The sequence below is a fragment of the Lupinus angustifolius genome, chromosome LG01 (genome assembly GCF_001865875.1).
Source record: "Lupinus angustifolius cultivar Tanjil chromosome LG01, LupAngTanjil_v1.0, whole genome shotgun sequence".
NCBI lineage: Eukaryota > Viridiplantae > Streptophyta > Magnoliopsida > Fabales > Fabaceae > Lupinus > Lupinus angustifolius.
In genome coordinates, this window is record NC_032009.1 from 2,121,289 (window position 1) to 2,145,608 (window position 24,320).

Consider the following 24,320-nt stretch of genomic DNA (forward strand, 5'->3'; position numbering starts at 1 on the left):
TAAAAACTAATTAGCAATGAGAGAAGTAGTCCAACAATTATTTAAGTTATGTCTGAGAGAACGAGACATATGACATGAGACTTCTCAACATCTTGTTTCAGACACATCATTGTATTTATAATGTATAGATGAATAAACAGCCCAAAGGTGAAATATGTTGTGCTATAAAGATCCTTATCTGAATGAATAACATAGTATTAATGTTAACACCGCTATGTAGAATTGACATGTGCATTGGTACTAATACCTTATCTAGATGCTGGAATTTTTTTATTTTGTTTCACTCTTTTTATGTGGTAATTCCTTTATAGCAGAGAATATGACTATTTGTTTTTCCCTTGCACAATTGAATACATGTTCAATGATATGAGTCTAATGAATTATCCATGATGCTTTATCTGCACATGATGCATATTTCTTTTAACCTGGTTCTGTCTCATGTGTTACCAATTTTCTCACTTTTGCAAGTACAGTACACAGATTCTGCAATTGATACTGGACTAGATCATTTTCACGTTTGCTTTTTCAGGTCCCAAGGAGTGATTAAGCAAATGGTTGAGATCCTATTTGGTTAAAGGATAAAGAGTACAATGACACTTGTACCCAAAAAAAGAAGAGGGTTGTGAATATGTGACACTCAAGGTTAACCAACCTTTTAATGATTTGATGCTGCTGTTTCATCTTTTTCTTCTTCTTTTGACTAGTTCAGTAAAGGTTTCACTTACATGAAGAAATGACACATTTCCTAGACTAACTATGTAATACAAATACCATGCACTGCCATAATAATGTAATGTATAAACTCTTCTGTGCCAATATACTTCCTCACTTGGTTTCAAGTGTTTCTTTTTTACAAAAAATGTCCCTATTTGATTGTCTAATTATTCTTTTCCATTATACCCTTTTCTTCATTGTTGCTGACAGATAAAAATAATAATAGTAGAGTAAAGTGAAGAGGAGAATTAAGAAAAGTATGATTGAAAAACATTAACAATTTTGTTAAAAACAAAAAGAATAATAATTTCATTAGTTTTTATAAAATAGCTTAAGATGACACTTGATGGACTACATTCTGAACTAAATAATCAATTTAGTGTAGTATAGTTTCATGCATTATATTGATTATATTATTTGTTAAATGTGATTTGTTTATGCAGACATTTCTTCTACTTTAAAGCCTGTCATTCTGTGAAAATGGCCTGTAATATAATTTGGCACTGTCTGCTTTGCTTAGTTGCTTTCTTCAGGATTGGTGCATCAAATTCCAAGCAGTCTAAGGCCAATCTTTTGACTAATCCTGATCCTCTAACTTTACAGCTATTGGGTAACATAAAATAAAGTAAAAAGGAAAACTTGAAGTAATCCTAAGCACTTTAACCATTGACATTGATTCTGACCATGTTAATATTTTTTTATTGACTTTATTGTATTCATTTGAGGCACCAATTTGCAAGTGTGTTGTGAATGTGACAACAAATGCCCCATCTTGTTGTTCTAACTTTAGTGTCCATACATATTTCATAGAGGGAGTATGGTTAAACAATCAATATCTTTCTTGGTATTATATCTTCTGTTAAATTCATTTTTTCGACTATATAAGCTGTGATTGGATAAAAAAATACTTACTATTTAAAATTTAAGTTAAATTTATTTTTTCGACCAATCATAACTAATAATATATAGAATGATATATAATATGGAAAAGAAGATGTATTTCCATCTTTATCCTCATTTTTTGAGAGAGAATCAACATCATCCATTTCATTTATTAGGAACCCTACTTTTCTATTCTAGAGGTCCCTCCTCTTTAAGATTTACTCTTATCCTCTAAAAGATGATTAGTCTATTAAAGTTCTCCTCCACAACCTATATCTATATAACTTTCCTATCATGTGACCAACATTTTGACATCTATATACTATTTTCCAAACTTTAACTTTCCTTTTTCTCTAGAAACCTCATTTTAACTTCACCTATCATCCAAGCAGAGCAATACAAAATGCTTACTCAAGTAGGAAATTCTGCATTTGTGTTGATCAAGAAGTTGACACTTACAAGAGCTTATTTGGACGTGTGAAATAGTTTATTGTAAAATTTATTTCAACAATAAACTTACGCCAATAAAATTATGGAATATATGGTAAATGTTTTAGTCTACTGAATAATTAATAAATAACTCGAAGTAAACAATATATAAGCTTAACTAAAACAAAAAGTACTCAAATAATTACCAATTTAATATAAAAATGAAAGGAGGGGACAAACAATATACAAGAGCTTTTTTTTACTTTTTACTAGTTTTATAAGGATGAATTAATCTCTATTCTCATAAGTAAAGTTGTGAGACTTATTGTGATTATGGACATTTTTTCCAATATAAAATCAACTCTCCCACTCTCAATTTTCCCATAAGTGAAGATAAACAAATTTAGTGGGTCTAATCTCACTCTTTATCTTTCCATTTTATCCTTTAAACTAAATTAGCCTTGTTTTTCTCATCAACTTTTCTCCCTCTTTTTATTTCTAAAAAAACACATGCAAAATTAAAATGTGTTTGGTAAGACTTTGAAGGGGATTATAAGCTAATCAACAAGCTTGTTTGATTAGAAGGAATCTTTATGGAATCTTAGGCATTACAAGCCCCAACTTGATAAAAGTCCTTAGGTTGACTTATGTCTTTTACTCTCACTTGTAAGTTTTTGCACAACATCACAACATTTATTATTTTCTCTACCAATATATTAGTTAGCTTTATCAAACACATCAATCCATTATCCTAAGATGCATGATTTTTCAATCAATTTTGCCAAACACAATCATAATCTCTACAATCCTATATGAGTAAATAAAAGTCCACATGCTTATATTTATGACATAAGCTCATGGACATTTCCTTTGCATGCCTTACTAAACACCCTCTCACTAACCTTCAATGATAAAATAGAGGGTCACATAGACTTTTCAGCGGTTGCACATTTGTTATTGTCACTATATGTGTCATCCATTGTGATCGATCAGAAAAATAGTTAATTATCATTTTTTTAATTTAAACATATTTTTTAAACTAACCATAAACTGATAATACATGACATAACTTATGAGATACCAACCTGTTCCCTTTTTAAAGCATGGTAGTTAAAACATGGGTGTCACACAACCAACCATCACATAGACAATGTACAGATAACCAGTACTTTTCAGTTTACATCACCTCTTTATTTATTTTTTTAATTCTTCATTGATTCATTAAAGTTATTGTAACAATTTTAATGGAGATGCCCACCCAAGAAAGCAGCAATTCCAGCTCACCCGCTTAGGTCGGATCTATTACTATTATTATTCAGTATTCAGTATTCACCACTTTCCTCACTCCTTTGGTTTCTTCATAAAGCCACTTTATTTGAATTGGAATTTGCAACCTCAACCCTTCAACTTTCTATTATCCCAACTCATCACATTTTTCAATATCCCAAACAACACCCACAAGACTCTCATTGTATATGAGTTTTATATATTACTATGAGTGAGAATTCACTACTTTAAGAATAAATTTAAAAAAACTTACTCATTATCCTAACCATTAATTGTATGAATATCTAGTAATTTAGATGTACTCACTAATTTAAACAATTGTATTTCTCAGGAAGTGATGACTAGGATAAGGAGTAGTGTAAAAATATTAATAGAAATGAATGTTAATTTCACTGGCGGAATACTATACTCAATAAATATTAATATTAAGTTACAAAGTTTACATTTTTCTTTATTATTTTTATTATTTGTACATATAAATAAAACAGACAGAATATTAGAATAGGAAGATGCCAGAAAAATCAGAAACTCAACACAACATCATCGTTTTCGTTCATGCCAAAAACTATGTCTGTTTGAGAGAGCTTTCAGTTGGTGAAGAAGTTTCAGAGAGTGCGAGTGTGTGTGTTAAGTTAATGGGGAATGTAACGGGAAGCGTGGCTGCAAAATTCGCGTTTTTCCCGCCAGACCCACCAACCTACGACGTTTACAGAGACGAAGATGGTAGGTTAGTATTCTCCGGCATCACCGCCGATAAAAACGTCGACGTTCATCAGCTTCAAACAAAGGGAGGGAACAAGATCGTTGCTACGTTATGGAGACACCCTTTTGCGAGGTTTACCTTCTTATACTCTCATGGCAATGCCGCTGACTTGGGTCAAATGTATGACCTATTCATTGAACTCAGAGCTCAACTCCGTGTCAATATCATGAGGTTTATTTCTTTCTACTTGTTCTATGGAATTACAAACTTTACATCTTTGGTTATGTTGGTTTCTTAATTGGTGTTTAACTTTATATCACACTTCTGGGTACTTTAGCTGCTTTATTTTCTCAAGTTATGTATTTTTAAGATGTTAGTTAGCGTTTATAAATAAAGGGGTACAAGCAAAATTTAGTCTTTTCTCTTGTTCTGAACACACCAAACACACAATAGTTGTCTTAGTATTCAAATCATGTTGAAGCTTCAACAAAAGTCCTATTTTTAACATTTTCTCGGAATTTTATGATATTGCAGCTATGACTATTCAGGATATGGAGCATCTACAGGTAAGGTAAGTAATCCATCTAATTCCCTTTTTCCACTTTGTCAGAGTCTCAATAGTGAAGGGGGAGTTTTGGCTAATTGATTTTCCAATATGATAGTTTCAATAATTCACCTTCTTTACATTTCTTTCTAGCTTCTTGGCCTGTAGTGGGTATTTGGTTTATCATGTAATTAATAATCAAGGTCGTGTAATTAATATCTGGGCTCGTGTAATTTATAGATGGGCTCGCATCCAATAAGTTGTTGCTCTGTCACAAGGGTGTGACAAGGGGTTAGAGGTTCAAGTCCATGAATTAGTATCTTACAAATGCAAGACAAGATTGACTACTATAGACCTACATAGTGGGTCCTACCCTTTTGTGGACCCTTAGCACAATGGGAGCTTTATAATGCCAGATTGTCATATATCCCAAGGTTTGGGAGTGTGATATCATAAGGAGATGATATAAGGAAGCATGACATATTAGACTTCCATTTAAATTCTGTTTTTGTTTTTTCATATCAGTATCTTTGACAATCTAACTGATGTCTTGTGTTACATGTGTGATTTATGCCTCAAAATGGTATAGCCATCTGAGTTCAACACATATTATGACATAGAGGCTGTATATAATTGTCTGAAGAGTGAATATGGAATTAAGCAAGAAGATTTGGTTTTGTATGGTCAATCTGTTGGAAGTGGACCCACACTACACTTGGCTTCTAAGTTGCATAAGTTGAGAGGTGTTGTTCTACACAGTGCCATCCTTTCAGGGCTTAGGGTCTTATACCCAGTCAAGATGACATTTTGGTTTGACATATTCAAAGTAAGTTATGACTTAGTATTCTTAATTCTTAAAATGTTGTCTGTTGCAATCTTTAGCACTGAGTTTTGTACTGACAGATCTCTATCATTTCAGAATATAGACAAGATACGATTTGTCAGCTGTCCAGTGTTTGTTATACATGTAAGTATATCCTCCCATCTATGTTTCTTATCAGTTTCTGCAATTATTTTACTATCTCTGAGGATGAGTTGTTAATCTGGAAGCTTCTCCGATCCATGAAAAGAGTAGAAAAGAGTACTCTTTTCTTAAAAATGAATGCATGGATTATGTAACAGTAAATAGATTCTTAATATCCTTATCTTAAATTGATGGGTAACAGTAAATAGTTTCTTAATATCCTTATCTTGAAGATAACAGCATACTGCAACATACAGATAGTGGATATTTCAAAATATGAATACATCTTTGCATTTTCTTTTTTATTGCTCTTCACCTGTTGCCTTATTCATTTGATAAGGCCAAGCAACATATAGCATAGTACTCATTGCCATAAATGGACCTAATTTTGAGGAAGAAAACTAAATATCATCAAGTCCTCAGTGCTAATTTTCTTCAACTTTTGTGTAGCCATGAGTCATAGTTATCGAGTTCAGAACATCTTAGCTGACTGATGTTTGTCACATTGGCATGTCTTTGATGAATTAATACAGTGCCTGAAAATAATGATATGAGTAATAACTTTGTTGGTTTCTAATGGATAATGTGCAGGGAACAAATGATGATATTGTTGATTGGTCTCATGGAAAGCGATTGTGGGAACTCTCAAAGGAAAAATATGACCCCTTGTGGATTAAAGGTGGGGGACACTGCAACCTTGAAACTTTCCCTGAGTATATCAAGTACATGCGCAAGTTCATTAATGCAATGGAGAAACTCTCACTCACAACACAGTCAAACAAACAGCTTCCTCAAAATCCTAGCATCACTGAATCCAGACATAACAAATGCTTAATATTTGGTAAAAGATAGCTTGACCCTTTTGTTCCTTTCAGGTTTTGGATGTAGGGGAATCAGAACCATGGTTTAATTGAAGATTGAGGTGCTACTGCAGTAGTACCCATGCTACATTGATTCCTGGATAAATGATTTTGGGTGTTGACTGCTTAATTGTAATGTAATTGATTTGGATATATCTGGCAAAGTTGAGTGCATGTATAGGCTATCATCATTCCAGGCAAAAGGAATGTTCTTTTTCCTGCTATTAATTCTCCCTTATCTCATTAGGCAATCATATAGATTTCACAACCATAAATCATTATGGTGTCATTCAATCCATGTAACCGGTCCCAGCTAGTGAGATAAAAACTTGGTTGTCCGTGTAACAACGACACAACCATAGATCAATATGTTTTATAAATTACAAGGTAGCATATTAAAACAACTGAGGACTATATGTTTGTCTCTAAACATATGCTGCTGAATTAGAAACCATGGATTCTGCTATGCTCACTTTTACATAGAAAACTAGCAAATGTGACAAGACATAATGCATGATTTGATAAATAATGTCCTATTGTTTCTTGGTACATCAGTGGCACAAAAGGTTTTATCATGACATTTTATTTTATATCTTCATCGAGATCATAGTCAAAAAGTAAGACTATCTTTTAGATCAAAACGAGGATGACTCCATTCAAAGCTTGATATCCAGGTAAAGTGGTAAAGTTTACCTAAGATCACAATCCACTTCCATCGTGGTCTATTTTGAGTATTGAGTTATCATATGACATATTTAAACTACCCATTCCTTAGTCATTCCAACTTTGTATTCACACCTTTGTATATATTATTATTCCACAAAATTTTACTGTAGTTCCACTTTTTTGAATCCCCTCACATATTCAACCCCTGAAGACTAACCTCTCTACAACTAGCTACAACAATTGAGCTTTAGGGAGTTTGCACATTCACAATGCGATTGCAATTGTAACTACATCCGACCACATTTTCGTGCAATTTCCCATGGTTGCACACTAATCACAACAAAACATGACTATTATGGCTGGGTACACACTACACAGGACCACAAAAGGTACTATCTGAAATGGTATGTGGTATCACAATTCAATTGGAACAAGTTTCCCAGCATCCCTATCCTCACATGGAAAAAATAGCCATTCTACATTATCCTTTTCATTCCTTAATTTCCCTTTTCCTTCTCTCAATTTATGAGCTAAGCAAAACATACCAATGGGGAACAACAATACATAACATCTCAAATAAAATAAACCAAATTTGAAATCAAAACAATAGTAAATACTTAGTTAGACTACAACTATACCACAAATTCCATGAGCTATTAATTATTGAGCAGCACCAGCAGCTTCTTCTTCTTCAAGCTTCTTAACATAGGCCTTAAGAACCATAACCAATTCTCTAGCTGGAGCTTGAAGTGTACCCACCAATGCAGAAGCAGGGCTTTTCAAAGAACCCAACAAAGTAGCATAAATCTCAGCACGAGTGGGTAAAGTTTCCAACTTTTTAAACTCATCAGGGCCATAAAATTTCCCTTCAAAAACAGCCCCAGTGAAATCATTATCCTCAAGCTTCTTCTCCTTCTGAAAATCTCTATAAGGTTTAATAGCCGAAGGTATCTCCTCAGTATGAACGAAGAGCCAAACATTCATTCCCTTCATACAAGGTTTCATTGTCTCCCATTGTGTCCCCTCAAGTGCCTTGTACACAAGCGTGTTCTTCGCAACGATCAGCTTCGTTGTTTCGGGGAGGGTTTTGCGAAGCTCCTGGAATTGTTTCACGGTGAAGCCTTTGTAGTTGATTCCGGCGAGGAGGTAGCAGTTCTCGAGCTGCTCTCTGACGGTGTCGACGGTTTCTTCCTTCCTGCCGCGGGAGATGGCGGCGGTGATGGTAGGGAAGTGGTGGCGGCGATGGGTTTTGAAGGTGGAGATGGGTTTGTTAAATGGGTTAATGGGTCGGTGGAGAATTTGGAAAGATTGGGTTTTGGTAGAGGGAAGAGTGAAGCTCAATGCAGTGGCTGTGGCTTCCATTGTGGTGATGGAACTGAGAAATGGAATTGTGGGTTCATAGTGCCTTATCTTATCAATTCACCCTTTAGTAGGGTGGTGGGGTCTGTTGTCTCAACTATGTCAATCAAAATGAAACAAAATTGATAAAGTTATGAATATTTAACTTTTTTTAACTGACGTGACATAATATGACTGATGTGAGACAGAGTTTGATATATGGTTTGATAGAGGAGACTTGTTCGGTCATTAGGTATCCTACTTTCTTCAAGGGTATTGGTACTCCACCTTATTTACCAATAATAATTGGACACTTGCCTTATTTCAACACTCTTACACATTTCTCTCATGCAACATTTTTCTATGATTAAGTTGCTCATTCATCTCTATACTTTGGATTTTTAATTTTCAGTTTTAATTTCATCATCTAGCTATGATGGTGTTAGTTACCTCTCTTTTTTCTTATCTCCTCCTTTTTCCTTTGTACAATGGTAATTTCATAATCATTGTCAGAATTTAGAAAAGTTTATAGAATCTTATCATTATATCTTTCTAAACTTACCCCTTCAAGATATAATCACATCTTTAAAGGGGATGAACCATTCATCCCTAGGCTAACCAACTCACCTGACCATCGATGCTTACTACAACTATGACATTATCGTTGTTTTGTTTCATTGCCTTCACTCTTAATCGACACCACAAGTCATCGACATCACCATTCAATAACGTTGTCATTGAGAAATTATGAGTGTACTTATCACCTAAATTCTTCTCTATCTTCACTCTCGTCATCATCGTAAGCTCCTCTTATCAAGCTCTCCATGTTGTTGTTGAAGTCAATGTCAACCATCGTTGTGCTTGCAATTCTTGCGATCAAACAAATCATTTAGATTAACTTGGTGGGGAGAGAGGCAAAATGATATTGTTTTCAAATTTCATCGTTAAGATTCTTAATCAATGTTATAAAAAGATAAACTTATAATATTTTAAAATATAAGAGAGCAAAATAAATCACTTTATAGATGATGAACCAAAATATAATTCATATAAAAGATAATAAACTATAATGTCATATAAGCAAATGTTATCATTAGCACAAAGCTTAGGCACCAACAACATCTAGGATTAAATTTACATAAAATTTGATTTGGATATAGTTTCATGTTTATTTTATGGAGTTTGTTCCTACATCCCAACTTTTTATTATAAGATAATGACAATCAGATTTTGCTTAAAAATAAGCATAATTATGTTTATTATTTTTATAAAATTGTATATTAAAATTTTACTCTTCTAAGTGTCCTTGAAAGTTTTATAAATTTATAGTTTTTCATTAATCAATAAATGACAAAAATAAAAATAATAAGTATTTCTCAAAAAAATGTAAAATAACTTATTAAAAAGACTATTAATAAATTGTCATGTGGGCCTTTCACCAGAAAGAAAGCCGAATGGATCAGACCACCTTAGCATCAACACAGCCTTAAGTGGCAACAAGGGAAGAAACCCATGTGTGAGCTGCAACCACTTTATATTTTGTGTATACATTCTTATTTACCCAACTTAAGTGGATAAACATGCCTGCATATTTACTCGGTACACATCTCTTGTCCCACAAATTATGTCATGAACTATCAGATGTGGTTGGTTAGAAAAATCATTAATTATTAATTTTTTAATTTAAAAATATTTTTCCGACCAATTATAAGCTGATAGTACATACAGTGACACAAGTTATGGGATAACAGATGTACTCCCATATTTACCCTACTCCTCCTCAGCTGGGGAAGTGAATCAGTACAAACTACAAAGTCCAAACTCAGTTTTTTTAACTTCTTATTCACAAAAAAAACAAATTAATCACATTTCCATCAATGAGCAAAATTTGTGTATAGCTTTCTTCATTTCACTTTACTATATCACACGTGAGAAGTGTTCATACAAAGTTACAAACATTATCTCCATGCTGCACTATCTGAAAATAGTGCAAAACAAGAAACATTTTATAGAAATATACCTGACCAATGAAAGGTGCATGGTAAGACTTGTGGGTAATATGACATGGTTTTAGAGAGTTGGACATTCTTTACTTAGCTTTTATATTTAGAGAAGAAAATAGTAATAAAATTGAATTATCTATGCCTGCATGTTTCAAAAGATGTAATTCAAATTTCAATAGACTTTAAGGTAAAATTGTGATGAAAAGATGGGAAGCAGTTTCGTTGAAGTCACATGTGGCTTGAGCTCCAAGCATTTGTCTTCTGATTGGAATGTGGATACGCTAGTCCATAAACTATTTCTTCCCCACTAAGCATTCTTTCTTGTGTTTCAAGACTTCACATTTGAAAACACATAATTTTGGCACAACCTCATCAAATCGATTATAAATAAGAAATAATATATGGTCCTGAAAATTTTGCAAATGTCATTTCATGATGCTATTATGAGTTTAATATGAATGCAAGTGTTATTTTTTGCAACAGTCAGTACACTCTTTATTATTTGTATTTAAAAGTTGATGACTAATTGATAATGAGGTTGTTAATGAATTGAATGATTTTTTTTTTGTTTCTCACATGTATGTGATGCTAACTCTCCCAACGAGTATTTTTTCCATCCAACAGACTTGAACCCGAGACCTTACTTAAGAGAAATCAAGCATGTACCACATAAACCAACATGTTGGTTATTGAATCAATTTGACATTGATTTCAAATTAAACTTGATGCTAATTCAACAAATCTAATCCATAAACCAATTTGTAATTAAGCTAAAAGTTGAGCTAATCAAATAAAGAATTAAAGTTGAGCTAATCAAATAAAGAATTAAAGTTGAGCCAATGTATAATTTGATTTATGAATTATATCGATTACATATTTATGCATACATATAAAATATGTAAAATTGCACATATTAAATATAAAATCATATGTATATAGATAATATATACATATATTTTAAAAATATTTTATAATTAGTGCATATTTTATATTATTATATGAATATAATATATATTAAAATTAATATTTCCATATAAATCAATATATACATGCTTAAATTTAAACTTGCTACCTCGCTTAAAAGTTTGTAAACTTTAATTAAGTTTATTTTAAATTGAAAAATTAATTTATATTGAACTTAACTCGAACCAATCTTTAATGAGTAGAGTTAAGCAATCTCAACTCACTTTATTCCACCTTAATTGACTTTATAAGAAATTCTTTGGCAATTAATCCATAAAACTATTTCTAATTATGTATGCACATTTTCTTTAAATTCTGTTACTTAATATGTACATTTTTACATTTTTATGGTGGATAATTTAGTCATTATATTAATAAAATAATAATTTTAAGATTATTAACTATAAAAAATACACATGGCTAGATAAAAATGGATTATAAAATTGAATAGCTTGGCAATTATGCACATTGACCAGTCAGTAATAATTACTATAAGATACAAGAAAATACTGAAGTAGCATCCACCCTATGAATATAGAACAAACATGGTACACATGTAAGGCTCATAATCTACCACGCCAACCTTAGCGATCCACATTGCTCCAAATCTGCACACAGAATCTGAATCCAACTAAACAACTCCCTAACAAATTCCTGTATCAGATAACAATAACCATCAACTAATATAAAAAATTATTTTCTATTTTATAATTTTTATTGTAGTTCAATATCAGTATTAATTATAGATGAATGTTAGTTAAAGTGATATATATTTAATTCCCTTTAAAATAAGAGTAAGACTCCTCTCAAGTAATGGAGAGGCAAATGACTTTTTCCTTTGTATTTTAAGGGTAAAAGTGTAATATCATTTTAAACAAAAAGATATGAATGTCAATATGTATTATCTTTTCTTTACTTTTACATAGCATTTGCCTCTCCATTAAAGGAGAGGAGTCTCACTCTTAAAATAATGTCTATGTCTCAGATTCGATTGCTTTGGTACGAGAATACATGTTAAAAACCAGAAAAATATATCACTTTTAATTGGTCATAGAGATAACAAAAGACAATCCATTCCAACTCACCACCTTATAAAAACCACATTCCCACAAACAAATGACAAAGAAAACAGCGAAGACAAGAACAATGGCAGAGAAAGAATTGAAAGTTGTAAAGGGTCTAGACCTTAAGAGGTACATGGGTCGGTGGTACGAGATAGCAACATTCCCATCAAGGTTTCAACCCAGAGATGGTAAAGACACAAGAGCCACATACACTCTCAATGATGATGGAACTGTGCATGTTCTTAATGAGACTTGGAGTGATGGCAAAAGAAGTTATATACAAGGTCCTGCTTATAAAGCTGATCCTAATAGTGATGAGGCTAAACTTAAAGTCAAGTTCTATGTTCCTCCTTTCTTGCCTATAATTCCTGTTGTTGGTGATTACTGGGTTTTGTACGTTGATCATGATTATCAGCATGCTATTGTTGGCCAATCTAGCAGAACATATCTTTGGGTAACCCCTTTTACTTTTTAGTCTTATTCTGTTTTCTTCCAATTCTTAAGGGAATGGGTCATATAATTTGGAATGAAAAGAGATATATGGACAAATATTGTAAAAAGTTTATAACTTTTGGTTTATATTTATATTTATGTTTGTGGGTATATAAATATCTCCCTTACAAGGGGAGTGCCAGTGGGGAGAAAGCAATAGAAAAGGGTTGGGATTTTACATTAAATTTTGGAATGTTTTCTTTAAATCAAATTTATGGGAATGTAGATTCTAGAGTAATGGTTGAAGCCTTTCAAAAATGAAATTGATTATGTATTCCTGCTATGCAAGAAAATGCAGTTGTTTGGCTTTGTTTTGGGAGGGATCCACTTACTCTTCAACCTGACCATCAATTCTAGGGAAATCCAATTCTTTGAATTAGCGTTTAGATCTAAACCATTAGATGTTCATAGAATTGATGGCTAAGATGATGAGTTTAAAAAACTTACTCGTGCTCCTCCCCCTACAAGTGAATATATATATATATATATGCTGATTTGCTAATTGCTACATAACTTGGGATCAAATTTGGTGTTCCTAGATATTATCCAGGAAGAGTCATTTGGATGAAGAAATCTACAATGATCTTGTTGAGAAAGCAAAGGAGGAAGGGTATGATGTGAGCAAACTCCACAAGACTCCACAAAGTGACATTCCACCTGAAGAAGAAGGTCCTGTAGACACCAAAGGGATTTGGTGGTTCAAGTCCCTCCTTGGGAGATAGGTACTAGAGAGTACTAAGAACAGTGTAGGATTGTGTTGAACAAGTGTTTCAGGTTATAAATAAAAGAGATTAAGAACTCCATTTGCAGTAATATTAGTTTGGGTCTTTGTAATGACATGTATTGGCCTGTTCTGTAAGTAGGCTAAGCTGAAAGGATATGAACTTTTGTAAAGTTGATGCTTTGATGCTTTGCTTGTAAGTTCTTATTGTTTATGTGAGAATCCAGTCTTTGTTATAATACAGCCATTTCCAATCTCTGTTATATTTAATTTTTCAACAAAAAACTTTCACTTTTTTTGGTTAGTGTTGGGTCAGAAATTGATAAGAAAATCATAATTATTAACTCATTGATACCTATCATGAATATTTCTGTTGATGAATCAGGCAAATAATGTTTAAGATCTGTATGATCTTTTCTTATAAGAGTTGTTATGAGGCAAATTTTTTAGGAATATCATGTATATAGAGTACCTATTCCGAACCGTGTTTCATTCCTTATCCTGAGTTAATCAAAATGTTATTTTTTGTTTTTAAATTTTTTCTTTTATTCATATGATAATATGTCATTACTCTAGGACCGTGAATAAATATCATTTGAGACAGATGATCCCTAATAAAGACTAAAACATGTCACTATCACGGTCTAACATGACTTTTATGCAGTTGTATATAACATTTTCCTTTCTTGAAATATCTTAGAACTCATTTAAAATTCCAACCTCAATTATAACAATACTGATACAAACAGGTTGACAAGCCAATTACATGTCAACAAAAAAGAAGTCAATTACATGTAATAATAGTTTATATAATTGTATTAAAGGGACCATGTAGTTTAACTCTTTGTCTTAAATTTGTTCTGTATCCAGCAATTTAAAATACACTATTAGCTACAAGTAGTTGTAGTTTTATGAAACAGACAAAAGAAGAGTAACCAAAATCAGCCAATAATGAGAATTTCATTCTAAAAATGATGTTGTTAATTGGTTGTCCTTTGAGAGCAAATTCTAGCCAGCTATTTATGCGGGAAAATGTGTGGAAATAAATAGAAAAAAATAATCTCATTTTTCGAGTCAATCTTACCAATTTGCTTCATTATTTTCCTTCACGTTCCCTTTGAGTTTTTCCCATAAAAACTCATAGGGAATGCTTGTTTAATCCATCCAATACATCAAAAATATGATCATGGATTTTTGGGTATGTATTTGATGTTTCATGATCTTTATTTCTTTTCAGTTTCCTTTATGACATTGTGGTATTTGTATAAATCATGTTGAGAATACAAGTTCTCTCTGTCTCTCTTTTATTTAAGGGGTTTAAGGATGTATTGTTACTTGTTAAACTATCATAAAAGGAGAAGGAATTTTGTAGATGAGGTTGAACAATTAAGAATATAAGTCTTTCAAAACCATTACATGCAAACATGTGACTTTTAATGTAAAACAACATTAAATGCAATGTTGTGAAACCCGAGTCAGATGTCAAACTGACAGAGGTTTCATATTAGGTTTAACCGGTTTAAACAGTTAAACCGTCTGGTTTGACTGGGTGATTCCGTACATAATTTATTTTATATATATATAGTTATATATAAATGTAAAACTTTATATAATTAATAATTATGTATAATTATATTGGAATAATACCTGTTTATCTTTTTTTGGACCGTAGTAAAATAAAATATTAGAACATTGTCCCATTTTGTTTTATTTTTAAGTGAGTCATACGGTTTACTTCCCGGGTTAATCCGGTTTAACCGGGTTTAACATGGTCGGACCGGATTTTTTCGGTTCAAAGCGATCCAACTCTCATTCGGTTAAGACGGCAAACCAGAGCCGTTTTCAAGTCCGGTCAGCGGTTGGACTGTCCGGTCCGATTCTAACAACACTGATTAAAAGGCTTCCAAAGTTATTTTTCCGAACATTGAAGCATATCATACTAAAGGTTTTTGTGTTTTCAAAAATATGAAATAGTGTTCTTTGAAACCATATTTGTGTGCTTTGGTTGACATTAACCTTGAAACTTGTACAGGACAATAACAATATGATCAAAAGCTTGTTTCTTTTCTCATTGTTGCTCCATGCAACAATGGCTCAGAGACATGCACTTCCAAATAAACCTGTTGGTCCACAAGTTCCTGCTGCAATCCCTGCTCAGAAATGGTCAACATTAAGTGGTTGGTAATAATATGACTTTGTTTCATTTCTTCTGTATTCCTATAACATTGTTAAATGTATGTGATTCTTTATACTTTAACTCTCACTTTCAGGCAATGAGCCTCTGGTAATAGCTCGGGGTGGGTTTACTGGCCTCTTCCCAGAAGGGAACCCAGATGCAATAGGATTGTCAAAAGACATAAGCACTTTCTTGTGTAATCTTCAGTTAACAAAAGATGCAGGTGCTTATTGTCTCACAGGCACTACCCTTGACAATTCAACAACTATAGCATTCTTTGATCCTAAGGAAAATACATACAAAATCAATGGCAATGATGTGCGAGGACATTTTTCCTTTGATTATACTGGTGCTCAGATAGATCAAAATGTGTCAGGTGAGTTTTGAGAAGATTACATTTTCTTCATTGCATTTGTGGTTTGGGAGCATGGTCATGTTTTGCCTAACAACCATGACTTTCTTCCACTAAGAAAACATATTAATATAGAATGAAACAAAAAACCTATCATATCACTGCATGTATGAAACATATTAAAGATTTTCTTTTCATATGAATGCATATGATATTTTCGAGCAATTAATGGATTTGAAAGATTGTTGGTAGATTGACTCTTACTCATGCTTCTTTTAAAACAATACTACAAGATATGAAATTAAGCCATCTCCGGCTCTGAATCAACATTTCAAAATGCTTTTCTTGAGTATTTTTTAGAAATCAGCGCAATGATTCAAAACTAGTTATGCTAACGAAACATAAATGTAACCTGTTATGGGAAATAAGATGGAAAGGATGAGATTAATTCCAGTTTGTAGCTATAGAACTGAACATTTGCTTTGTTTTACTTCCACAGTAAATCAAGCTATATTTTCTAGACCTGGGTTTTTCGATGGCATGTCCCCAGTTCTTAATGTTGATGCTTTACTATCTGATAAAGCTCCACCGAAGTTCTGGTTGAATGTTCAGGTTCTTTCTCTTTGTCTCTCTTTGTCTCATTATATGAATGACAGGATATGCTGTACAAAATGAAAATCCTTGTATCATTCTTTCTTTCACCCTTTTGTTTTGTAGTAATTGTGTGTTCTGTTGCAGAATGAAGCACTCTACACTCAACATGGATTAAAGGTGGTAGATATCGTTCTAGAAATATTGAAAGTTTATCCTATAGACTTTGTTTCATCTTCTGAGATTGGTTTCTTGAAGAGTATAAATGGGAAAACGAACAAGGCAACTAAGGTCATCTTTCAGCTTCTTCAAGCTATTGATGTTGAACCCACAACTAGGAAGCCATATGGTGAGATTGTGAAGGATCTTTTGAACATCAAGTCATTTGCATCAGGCATAATGGTCCCAAAACAATACATATGGCCAGTTAAACCAGACAAATATCTGGCGCTTCCAACAACGCTTGTCGCCGATGCTCATAAACTTGGACTAGAAGTATATGTTTCTGGTTTCGCTAATGATTTATTTTCAAGCTACAATTATAGCTATGATCCCACAGCTGAGTATCTGCAATTTGTAGACAAGGAATTTTCTGTTGATGGTGTTGTTACTGATTTTCCAGCAACAGCATCAAATGCCATCGGTAAGACGACAAATCTTCAACATTTAATTCATCAAGAATTTTCAGATTACAAACCTACTCTTCAACCTTTTCTCACAATTTTGTTGTTTTACAGCTTGCTTTGCACACAACAATACTTTACCCCAAAAAGGTATAATTTCCAATCTTGAAATGTTCTCAATCAAAAGCTTAGATATGAAAACATATCAATGGCAATTCTAAAACCTCTTAATACATTTGCTTCTGCAGGACCAACTTTGATCATAAGCAGGGATGGAGCAAGTGGTGTTTACCCGGGAAGCACTGATCTTGCATATAATCAAGCAATAGTTGACGGTGCAGACATTATAGATTGCTCGGTTCAAATGACAAAAGACGGAATTGCCTTCTGTTCAACTTCCATAGACTTGATAGGAATTACAACCGCAATGACTAAGTTCATGTCTCGATCTTCCACTGTCCCAGAACTTCAAGCAAGAAGTGGAATTTTTTCCTTTGACCTTACATGGAGCGAGATTCAGACATTAAAACGTAAATACTTCTATAGAACTTCAAAAGTTCACATACAGATCCAACATTTAAAATTTGGGAAATGAACTTAAATAGTACAAATTTCTTGTTTCAGCTCAAATTGTTAGCACTCAAGGCAACGATTTTCAAAGAAATCCAGCAGAAAAGAACAGCGGTAAATTTGTTACCCTCCCGGAATTTTTGGAATTAGCCAAAGCAAAGGCAGTTACTGGCATTTTGGTCAACATATCGGTGAGTAGCATCCCCAACTCACAATAGCTCTTCTATTTGAAAAATTTCTACTACTGCTAAATGTGTTTATTTGTTTCATAGAATGCTGCCTACCTTGCATCAAAGAAGGGTCTTGACATTGTAGGTGCTATCAGCACTGCCTTAAGCAATGCAACCTTTGATAAACAATCCACACAACAAGTCCTGATCCAATCAGATGATAGTTCAGTGCTTTCTAAGTTTAAGGATATCCCAGCATTTAAAAGGGTGTTGTATATCGGTGAGATAATAGGCGATGCACCAAGACCGACCATTGATGAAATTAAGAAGCATGCAGATGCAGTGAATCTTCCCAAAACCTCTCTTATTAAAGTGACTTCCGCTTCCGTGTTATCAGGGATGACAAATGTTGCTAAAGAGTTGAAAGATGCAAATCTCACAGTATTTGTCCATACTCTCAGAAATGAATACACATCCCTGGCATTTGACTATTGGTCAGATCCTAATATCGAGATTGCTACTTATGTCCAAACTGCTAGGGTTGATGGATTCATAACCGATTTTCCTGCCACTGCAAGTAGATATCTCAGTAAGTAATTCTGACATCTTTAGCTTTCTTAAATTATCCTAGCAAGCATGAACCAGAACAGCAATTTTCAGAAGCAAAAATTAAAACCTCATGTACCTTTCTCTAATTTGCAGGAAGTCCATGTAGTGATCCCAAACATGTGCCTACAATCTTACCAGCTCAGCCTGGTGAACTATTGAGTACTATTCCAGTTGAAATACTACCACCGGAAGGTTCACCACTTCCACCCCTCAAGGTCGAAAATGTTGTCGATCCACCTCTTCCGGCAGTGGTTAATGTGACTAAAGATGTGCCTGCTGCTTCAGCTGCAGCAGTTGCACCATCCTCTTCAACTGCCCCAGCAAATGTTTCCAATATTGCTCTGTCCCTTCTAGCAATCTTGGTTCTTGCTATGCTTTCTGCTAGTCATTAATTTCATTCAAACTTGGCATAGACTTTCTATATCTTCAATTTTCATCCACCATCCTATGTAATACTTCAATTTGTAACATGATCATGACAGCCATTCATTCATACTTTGATCATATTGGCATTGCCTCTGATCTCAAAGGAAATAATGTTGCAATAATATTCATCGGATATTTTCACACGAGACTTTAGTAAATTTATGTTTATATCATTCTCACTCAATACGAATATTAATACATAACAATTGTATGATTGATCATCTCCAACATGTTATCAGGAAAAAAAAGAATAACTGGGCAGGGTTACTTTGTCACTTTCAAGAAACATTTCTGGTTGACTTTAAAATTGTCTTTTAAGAGATAAGAGTGCGAGTAAAAATTGCTGCTTGGATGTGATATTTTTTGAACAAATAAAAAAAATCTATTTATCTAACAAAATCTGTATCAGTAGCATATCACAAATAGATAGTGTTACAAATATGATTTTGTGAAATGCTACTGATACAAATATCACTCCCAAATTTTATTAAGAGCTGATTTGTTTAGAAAACAATCATTTTTACGAGAATCTGAAATTTAACTTATTTTTAAGTAAACATTTTAAAAGTAAACATAGTAGTTATTTTAATAAATATTTTTTTTTGCTAAAAATAGAACTAACACACTATGTTCAATCGATTATGTACGGAATAAGAGAGGAAAATGTAGTAGTGGAAAAACGTTTTCCCATCTCTCACTCCAAACATAGCACTAACAATAACACTGCATAAAAATAGTTTTTTGGGTGAGGCTCAGATTTTTTGGCACGTAAAAGGGATAAATCGTCGAAAAGCAACACCACCATGGATAGCATACATGCCACCGGCGACGATTGCTTAACGGCGACCAACCCATCGTTCCCACACTCCGAAAGCATCGTCACAGCCTCATTAATGTTATGAGAGAGAAAGAGAGTGAAATGAAAGAAGAATCAGAAGAAGGTGTGTGAAGTTCAGAGCGTGAATCAAAATTGAAGAGAGAGATTAGGGTTAATGTTTCTGAAACGGAGTGTGGTTTCACAATCACCCTAAATCTACCATCTCGCATACTATCCCTCCAATATATATATATGCGGCGATACTGAATGGTATTTTAGTCATTCTCAAATGAAATGTAGGTTTGGGCCTTTTGCTTTTGTCATTTGGGCTTAGCTTAACCTTCCTCAAAACCCACAAGCCTTAAGAGGCAAAACCTCAACTTATTCCAACACTTGATACTTGAAAGAAAAATGAATTAATTCCATTCTTGGTGTTGTTTTGAAAGTACAGTGTGTATTTCTTTATATGCTAGGTTAAGGGATTTTTTTTAGTATAATGGTGATAAAAGTTCGTTTAACCAGTCCACATATTCACAAATTGTAACATGGCATGTACCACTAACTTCTCCTTAGTTGAAAAAATATCTTAAAAATAAAATATTAACTATTTTTATGACCAATCATAACGAATTGAGTCATAAACAAAATGTAGTGGAAACTGATAATAATTATGTCAAATCATTCATAGGTAATCTCATATATGTTTCTTTAATATACATAGTGCATCAGGTTACAAAATCTATAGTGTACCAGTTCGAATGTGTAATAGAAACACAACTCATCATCACAAGCAACATTACCCATGAATGATTTCAATACTTTACTATCTTAGTGAGATTGCATATAATAATAGGAAGTAAACTAATTTCAACTAATATCAGCAAAACATAACATCCTTGGAGGCGCAATCTTCAATGTCAAATGTCAATTGCGTAAATGACTAAATCAGTTGCAAGATTCACAATTCCATTTTCCCTTGTTCTGCAATAACACATACATACACACACACACATATATATATATATATATACATATAGATTGGTAGAAAAAACTATATAATACTAACGAAGTGGATTAACATTATGTTCTCTAGATGATGTATGGAACAAGAGAGAGAAACAGTATTGGGAAAAACCATTTCCCATCTCTTGTGCCATACACCTCTACAAAACAATGCATTAACATAGCGCTGCATGAAATAGATTTACGTTTTGGATAACGGAAAAGGCTCAGATTTTATATAAAAATGAGAAGGGTCGTCGAGATTCAACACCGCCATGGATAGCTGCAACTAAATCCAAATTACGACGATGTTGCCACGCCACCGGCGATGAATGTTTCACGGCGACCCCACCCACCGTTCCACACTCCGTAACCATCGTCATAGCCTCGTTTTGAGATCAGAGATGAGAGGGAAATTAAAATATATATTACAACCATAGATAGATAGAAAGATAGAAAAAGAGAGAGAGAGTGAGAGAGAAAGAGGAACAGATAGATATATTTATTTTCTTTTATTTCTTCGCTGTGATTGAGAAATTAGGGTTTGGTGATGAACATCATCGAGATTGAGAAACCCCTTTCTGGAATTGAGTGTGGTTCAACAAACCCTAATCTCTGTCCTTTCAGCTTGTTCGTGAAGCGGAATAAATAAGTGGCCACAACTCAAATCGCAATTCTACCCTTCCGTTGACTTCGGTGTGGTGCTAATGATGAATGGTATTTTAGTCATTCTGTAATGTGGGTTTAGACCTTTATCATTTGGGCTATATTTAGCCCAATTATGCTAACCCTCATTTCATAACCTAAAAAAAGTTCCTCTTCAATTTTTTATTTTATTCCCACTCCTTTTGATTAGGGAACTAATTCCTTTTGAGTATGTGATTACTCCTTTCAACAAGTATCACTTCCAATAATTAAATTATTGGCATTTTTATCCTAAAAATTTAGCAAAACTTTAAATAATAAACTAATACCATGTTGCTTCGTTTTTATATCTTTGTCAACTCCTTTTATAATTTAAATAAAGAATAAAATTACATAAATAAAAATTAATGTTATAGATTAATATCACTAATAGATGAAATGCTCAATGAGTGTTGGTTCAAATGATACATATTTGATTTCCCTTGAGTAAGGTTTTGAGTTCGAGTCTTGTGGATGAAAAGAATATCCACTGGGAGAGTTAGCTCCAGATACCTATAATACTTGTGGATATTCTCAGCTTGAACAAAATTACCGGTGCAGAGATAACGATGAGAAACCAAAAAATATCCTCATGAATTCATAACTTGGTTGGTCAAAATCTTCTTGCTCATTTTTCTTCCAGATCATAACTTATTAGAACAAAATCCAAAAAGATCGTAGATGAATAATATTAGGGAACTTATATTTTATATGCGATGAATGAAATTGACAGATTTTTTTATTAATCTGGCTACCGAAATAAAGATATTAAAAATATTATTATGCATTTTACTTTAGTTCATAAACTATTTGTGAAATATTTGAGCTTGGCTAGTTCGCTCCGTAAATGCTATATAAATATTTTTTCTTTTAATAAAGAAATACGTGTTAATGTTTTGGAGTTGGAAAATATTTTTAATGTTAATAAATATTAGAATAATCTAGGTAGCAATTTGATAAAAAAAGTCAGTATATTTCAAATGAAATATATTAACCAAGATCAAGCCTTGTATTTTCAATAAACAAATCAAACTCAAACTATCTATTCTAATTTACATTCATCCCCTAGTCTTCACATTAATACAACTATTGAATCTTCCATGCAACAGGAAAGATTTATGGCAATCCCAACATGATCCTACTCATATATAAGGAAACACAATATATGTGCTGATTTATCTAGTAAAACTTTTTTTGGGCATTCTTTTAAATTTGATCCAATCAAACAGATTTGGTCTGTCTAATTAGATTTTATATGTTGTGTATATATGCACAATGTTTGCCCAAAAATATATATTCTCTAACATAACATACTGCATATATATTTGATACCTGTGGGAAACAAAAAAATACTGCATATATTTGATCCTTGTGAGAATCTCTTTATTTTTCCACAAGCAAGAAGTTCTGTCTTTGCAGCTTTAATCAAATGGAGTGCAACTTTGAATCTCCTGTAAGCATGATTCATTACCTATGTTAATTTCTTCTTCATTTCTATTCCTTACCTTTAATTTCATAATAACGTGTGTGTGTATATATATATACATGTCATTAGATTTCTATTTTAAAAGTTGATTTTGGGTGCTCAAAGGATTGTCCAGAGGATGTAAAGAACATGTTGCAACAACTTAAGGGTATGTATGATTGATGTTCAATATAATTTTTTTAGAGTATAATATCTATAACAGTGAATAATGCAATGACAGTGTATAAATCTCATATACTTTCAATGTATACATCATTTTCTCGCTTTTTTTTTCCTAGATTTACATGGGATGATTTGGTCTTTCTAATATTTCTTTATTTTATCAAATGAAATACATATGACTAGGAGTGGAAGCTGTGTCCATTGATCCAAATCAAGGGACTGTAACAGTTATAGGCAATGTAAATCCCATATCATTGATTAAGTTTTTTCATAAGATTGGCAAAAAGGCAAAACTTCAGTACTTTGATAAAGAACCATTGAAACAGAAAGCACATTGTTGCTGCAAGAATAGTAGTTACTCTGACCCTGGTGATGAACACAGACAACATAAGACAATGCATGGTCAAAGGAGCAAGAAAGGTGATGTGTGGAAAAAAGGGTATGATGGTTTTGGCAGTAGAAAAGTTACTGCAGAAGCAGAAGCAGAAACAGGATATAATCATCAGCCACCAATGCAGGGGTACCAATCCATGGCATATGCAGGAGAGCCATTATCATATGGGAAGGGTCAACCAAACCATCCATTTTATAGAAAACCTTCTTTGTTGTCATATTATAATCCTATTATCCGCTATACCAGCTATGCCGAAAATTATCGCCACAATGTGTAGATGGATTGTTGAAGCTGCTGTGTATATATGATCATTAGATACATGGCCATGCTATGGTTAAGTCAGAGATTGATGATTCATTAGGATGCTAGAATTTGACATTGTCTGATTTAATGTTATCTGATTTTGCTACCCCTATTCTGTCGTTACTCAGCATACTTCTCAGTGTTTTATAGACCTTATGTATAATCAGGCTACATAAAAAATGGATCATATTGTCTAACAAAGTTACATCAATAGGTTTATCATGTGTTAGAAAAGAAAATAAAAAATATGCCAATTTTCAACCACCAAATAACAACCCTCCCCTTCCCCTTCAGTTTTATTATTTTAAAGAAAATAAAAAAATAT

General features: G+C 33.0%; 5 protein-coding genes and 1 long non-coding RNA gene across 8 annotated transcripts; 4 read left to right on the forward strand and 2 right to left on the reverse strand.

The window, feature by feature from the left end:
* On the reverse strand, window positions 274–19,286 carry LOC109346336. Its single transcript, XR_002107507.1, has 4 exons — window positions 19,218–19,286; window positions 17,451–17,458; window positions 10,137–10,143; window positions 274–285 (listed from the first exon to the last, which is right to left on the reverse strand). It is a non-coding gene; the product is annotated as an uncharacterized LOC109346336 (long non-coding RNA).
* LOC109346291 (protein ABHD17B-like) lies at window positions 3,767–7,019 on the forward strand. 3 transcript variants are annotated; one of them, XM_019585793.1, is made up of 6 exons: window positions 3,767–4,246; window positions 4,550–4,586; window positions 5,149–5,385; window positions 5,479–5,526; window positions 6,115–6,202; window positions 6,399–7,019. In XM_019585793.1, exons 1-6 carry the CDS (start codon window positions 3,822–3,824, stop codon window positions 6,431–6,433), a joined length of 870 nt encoding a protein of 289 aa, XP_019441338.1. In that variant the 5' UTR covers window positions 3,767–3,821; the 3' UTR covers window positions 6,434–7,019. The 3 variants fall into 3 exon arrangements, with proteins under 3 accessions (XP_019441338.1, XP_019441331.1, XP_019441323.1); XM_019585786.1 differs by having other exon boundaries at window positions 3,769–3,864; window positions 3,945–4,246; window positions 6,115–6,607; XM_019585778.1 differs by having other exon boundaries at window positions 3,775–4,246; window positions 6,115–6,607.
* LOC109346312 (50S ribosomal protein L10, chloroplastic-like) lies at window positions 7,534–8,462 on the reverse strand. Its single transcript, XM_019585806.1, has one exon. The coding sequence runs from the start codon at window positions 8,409–8,411 to the stop codon at window positions 7,710–7,712; it is 702 nt and encodes a 233-aa protein (XP_019441351.1). The 5' UTR covers window positions 8,412–8,462; the 3' UTR covers window positions 7,534–7,709.
* LOC109346328 (temperature-induced lipocalin-1-like) lies at window positions 12,436–13,871 on the forward strand. Its single transcript, XM_019585829.1, has 2 exons — window positions 12,436–12,871; window positions 13,449–13,871. The coding sequence occupies exons 1-2, from the start codon at window positions 12,470–12,472 to the stop codon at window positions 13,629–13,631; spliced, it is 585 nt and encodes a 194-aa protein (XP_019441374.1). The 5' UTR covers window positions 12,436–12,469; the 3' UTR covers window positions 13,632–13,871.
* LOC109346268 (glycerophosphodiester phosphodiesterase GDPDL7-like) lies at window positions 14,701–19,255 on the forward strand. Its single transcript, XM_019585741.1, has 10 exons — window positions 14,701–14,828; window positions 15,663–15,807; window positions 15,901–16,182; window positions 16,658–16,770; window positions 16,897–17,392; window positions 17,487–17,522; window positions 17,621–17,902; window positions 17,997–18,133; window positions 18,215–18,701; window positions 18,815–19,255. Exons 1-10 carry the CDS (start codon window positions 14,811–14,813, stop codon window positions 19,111–19,113), a joined length of 2,295 nt encoding a protein of 764 aa, XP_019441286.1. The 5' UTR covers window positions 14,701–14,810; the 3' UTR covers window positions 19,114–19,255.
* On the forward strand, window positions 23,044–24,098 carry LOC109346319. Its single transcript, XM_019585817.1, has 3 exons — window positions 23,044–23,103; window positions 23,206–23,284; window positions 23,482–24,098. The coding sequence occupies exons 1-3, from the start codon at window positions 23,080–23,082 to the stop codon at window positions 23,967–23,969; spliced, it is 591 nt and encodes a 196-aa protein (XP_019441362.1). The 5' UTR covers window positions 23,044–23,079; the 3' UTR covers window positions 23,970–24,098.

Coding starts and splice junctions, on each gene's coding strand:
- LOC109346291 (XM_019585778.1), top strand. CDS start 3,822: ATGCCAGAAAAATCAGAAACTCAACACAACATCATCGTTTTCGTTCAT. Junction 5,386..5,478: donor TTTGGTTTGACATATTCAAA/GTAAGTTATGAC, acceptor CTATCATTTCAG/AATATAGACAAGATACGATT. Junction 5,527..6,114: donor GTCCAGTGTTTGTTATACAT/GTAAGTATATCC, acceptor GATAATGTGCAG/GGAACAAATGATGATATTGT.
- LOC109346312 (XM_019585806.1), bottom strand. CDS start 8,411: ATGGAAGCCACAGCCACTGCATTGAGCTTCACTCTTCCCTCTACCAAA.
- LOC109346328 (XM_019585829.1), top strand. CDS start 12,470: ATGACAAAGAAAACAGCGAAGACAAGAACAATGGCAGAGAAAGAATTG. Junction 12,872..13,448: donor CTAGCAGAACATATCTTTGG/GTAACCCCTTTT, acceptor TGGTGTTCCTAG/ATATTATCCAGGAAGAGTCA.
- LOC109346268 (XM_019585741.1), top strand. Junction 16,771..16,896: donor AGTTCTGGTTGAATGTTCAG/GTTCTTTCTCTT, acceptor GTTCTGTTGCAG/AATGAAGCACTCTACACTCA. Junction 17,393..17,486: donor AACAGCATCAAATGCCATCG/GTAAGACGACAA, acceptor GTTGTTTTACAG/CTTGCTTTGCACACAACAAT.
- LOC109346319 (XM_019585817.1), top strand. CDS start 23,080: ATGGAGTGCAACTTTGAATCTCCT. Junction 23,104..23,205: donor AGTGCAACTTTGAATCTCCT/GTAAGCATGATT, acceptor ACATGTCATTAG/ATTTCTATTTTAAAAGTTGA. Junction 23,285..23,481: donor CATGTTGCAACAACTTAAGG/GTATGTATGATT, acceptor ACATATGACTAG/GAGTGGAAGCTGTGTCCATT.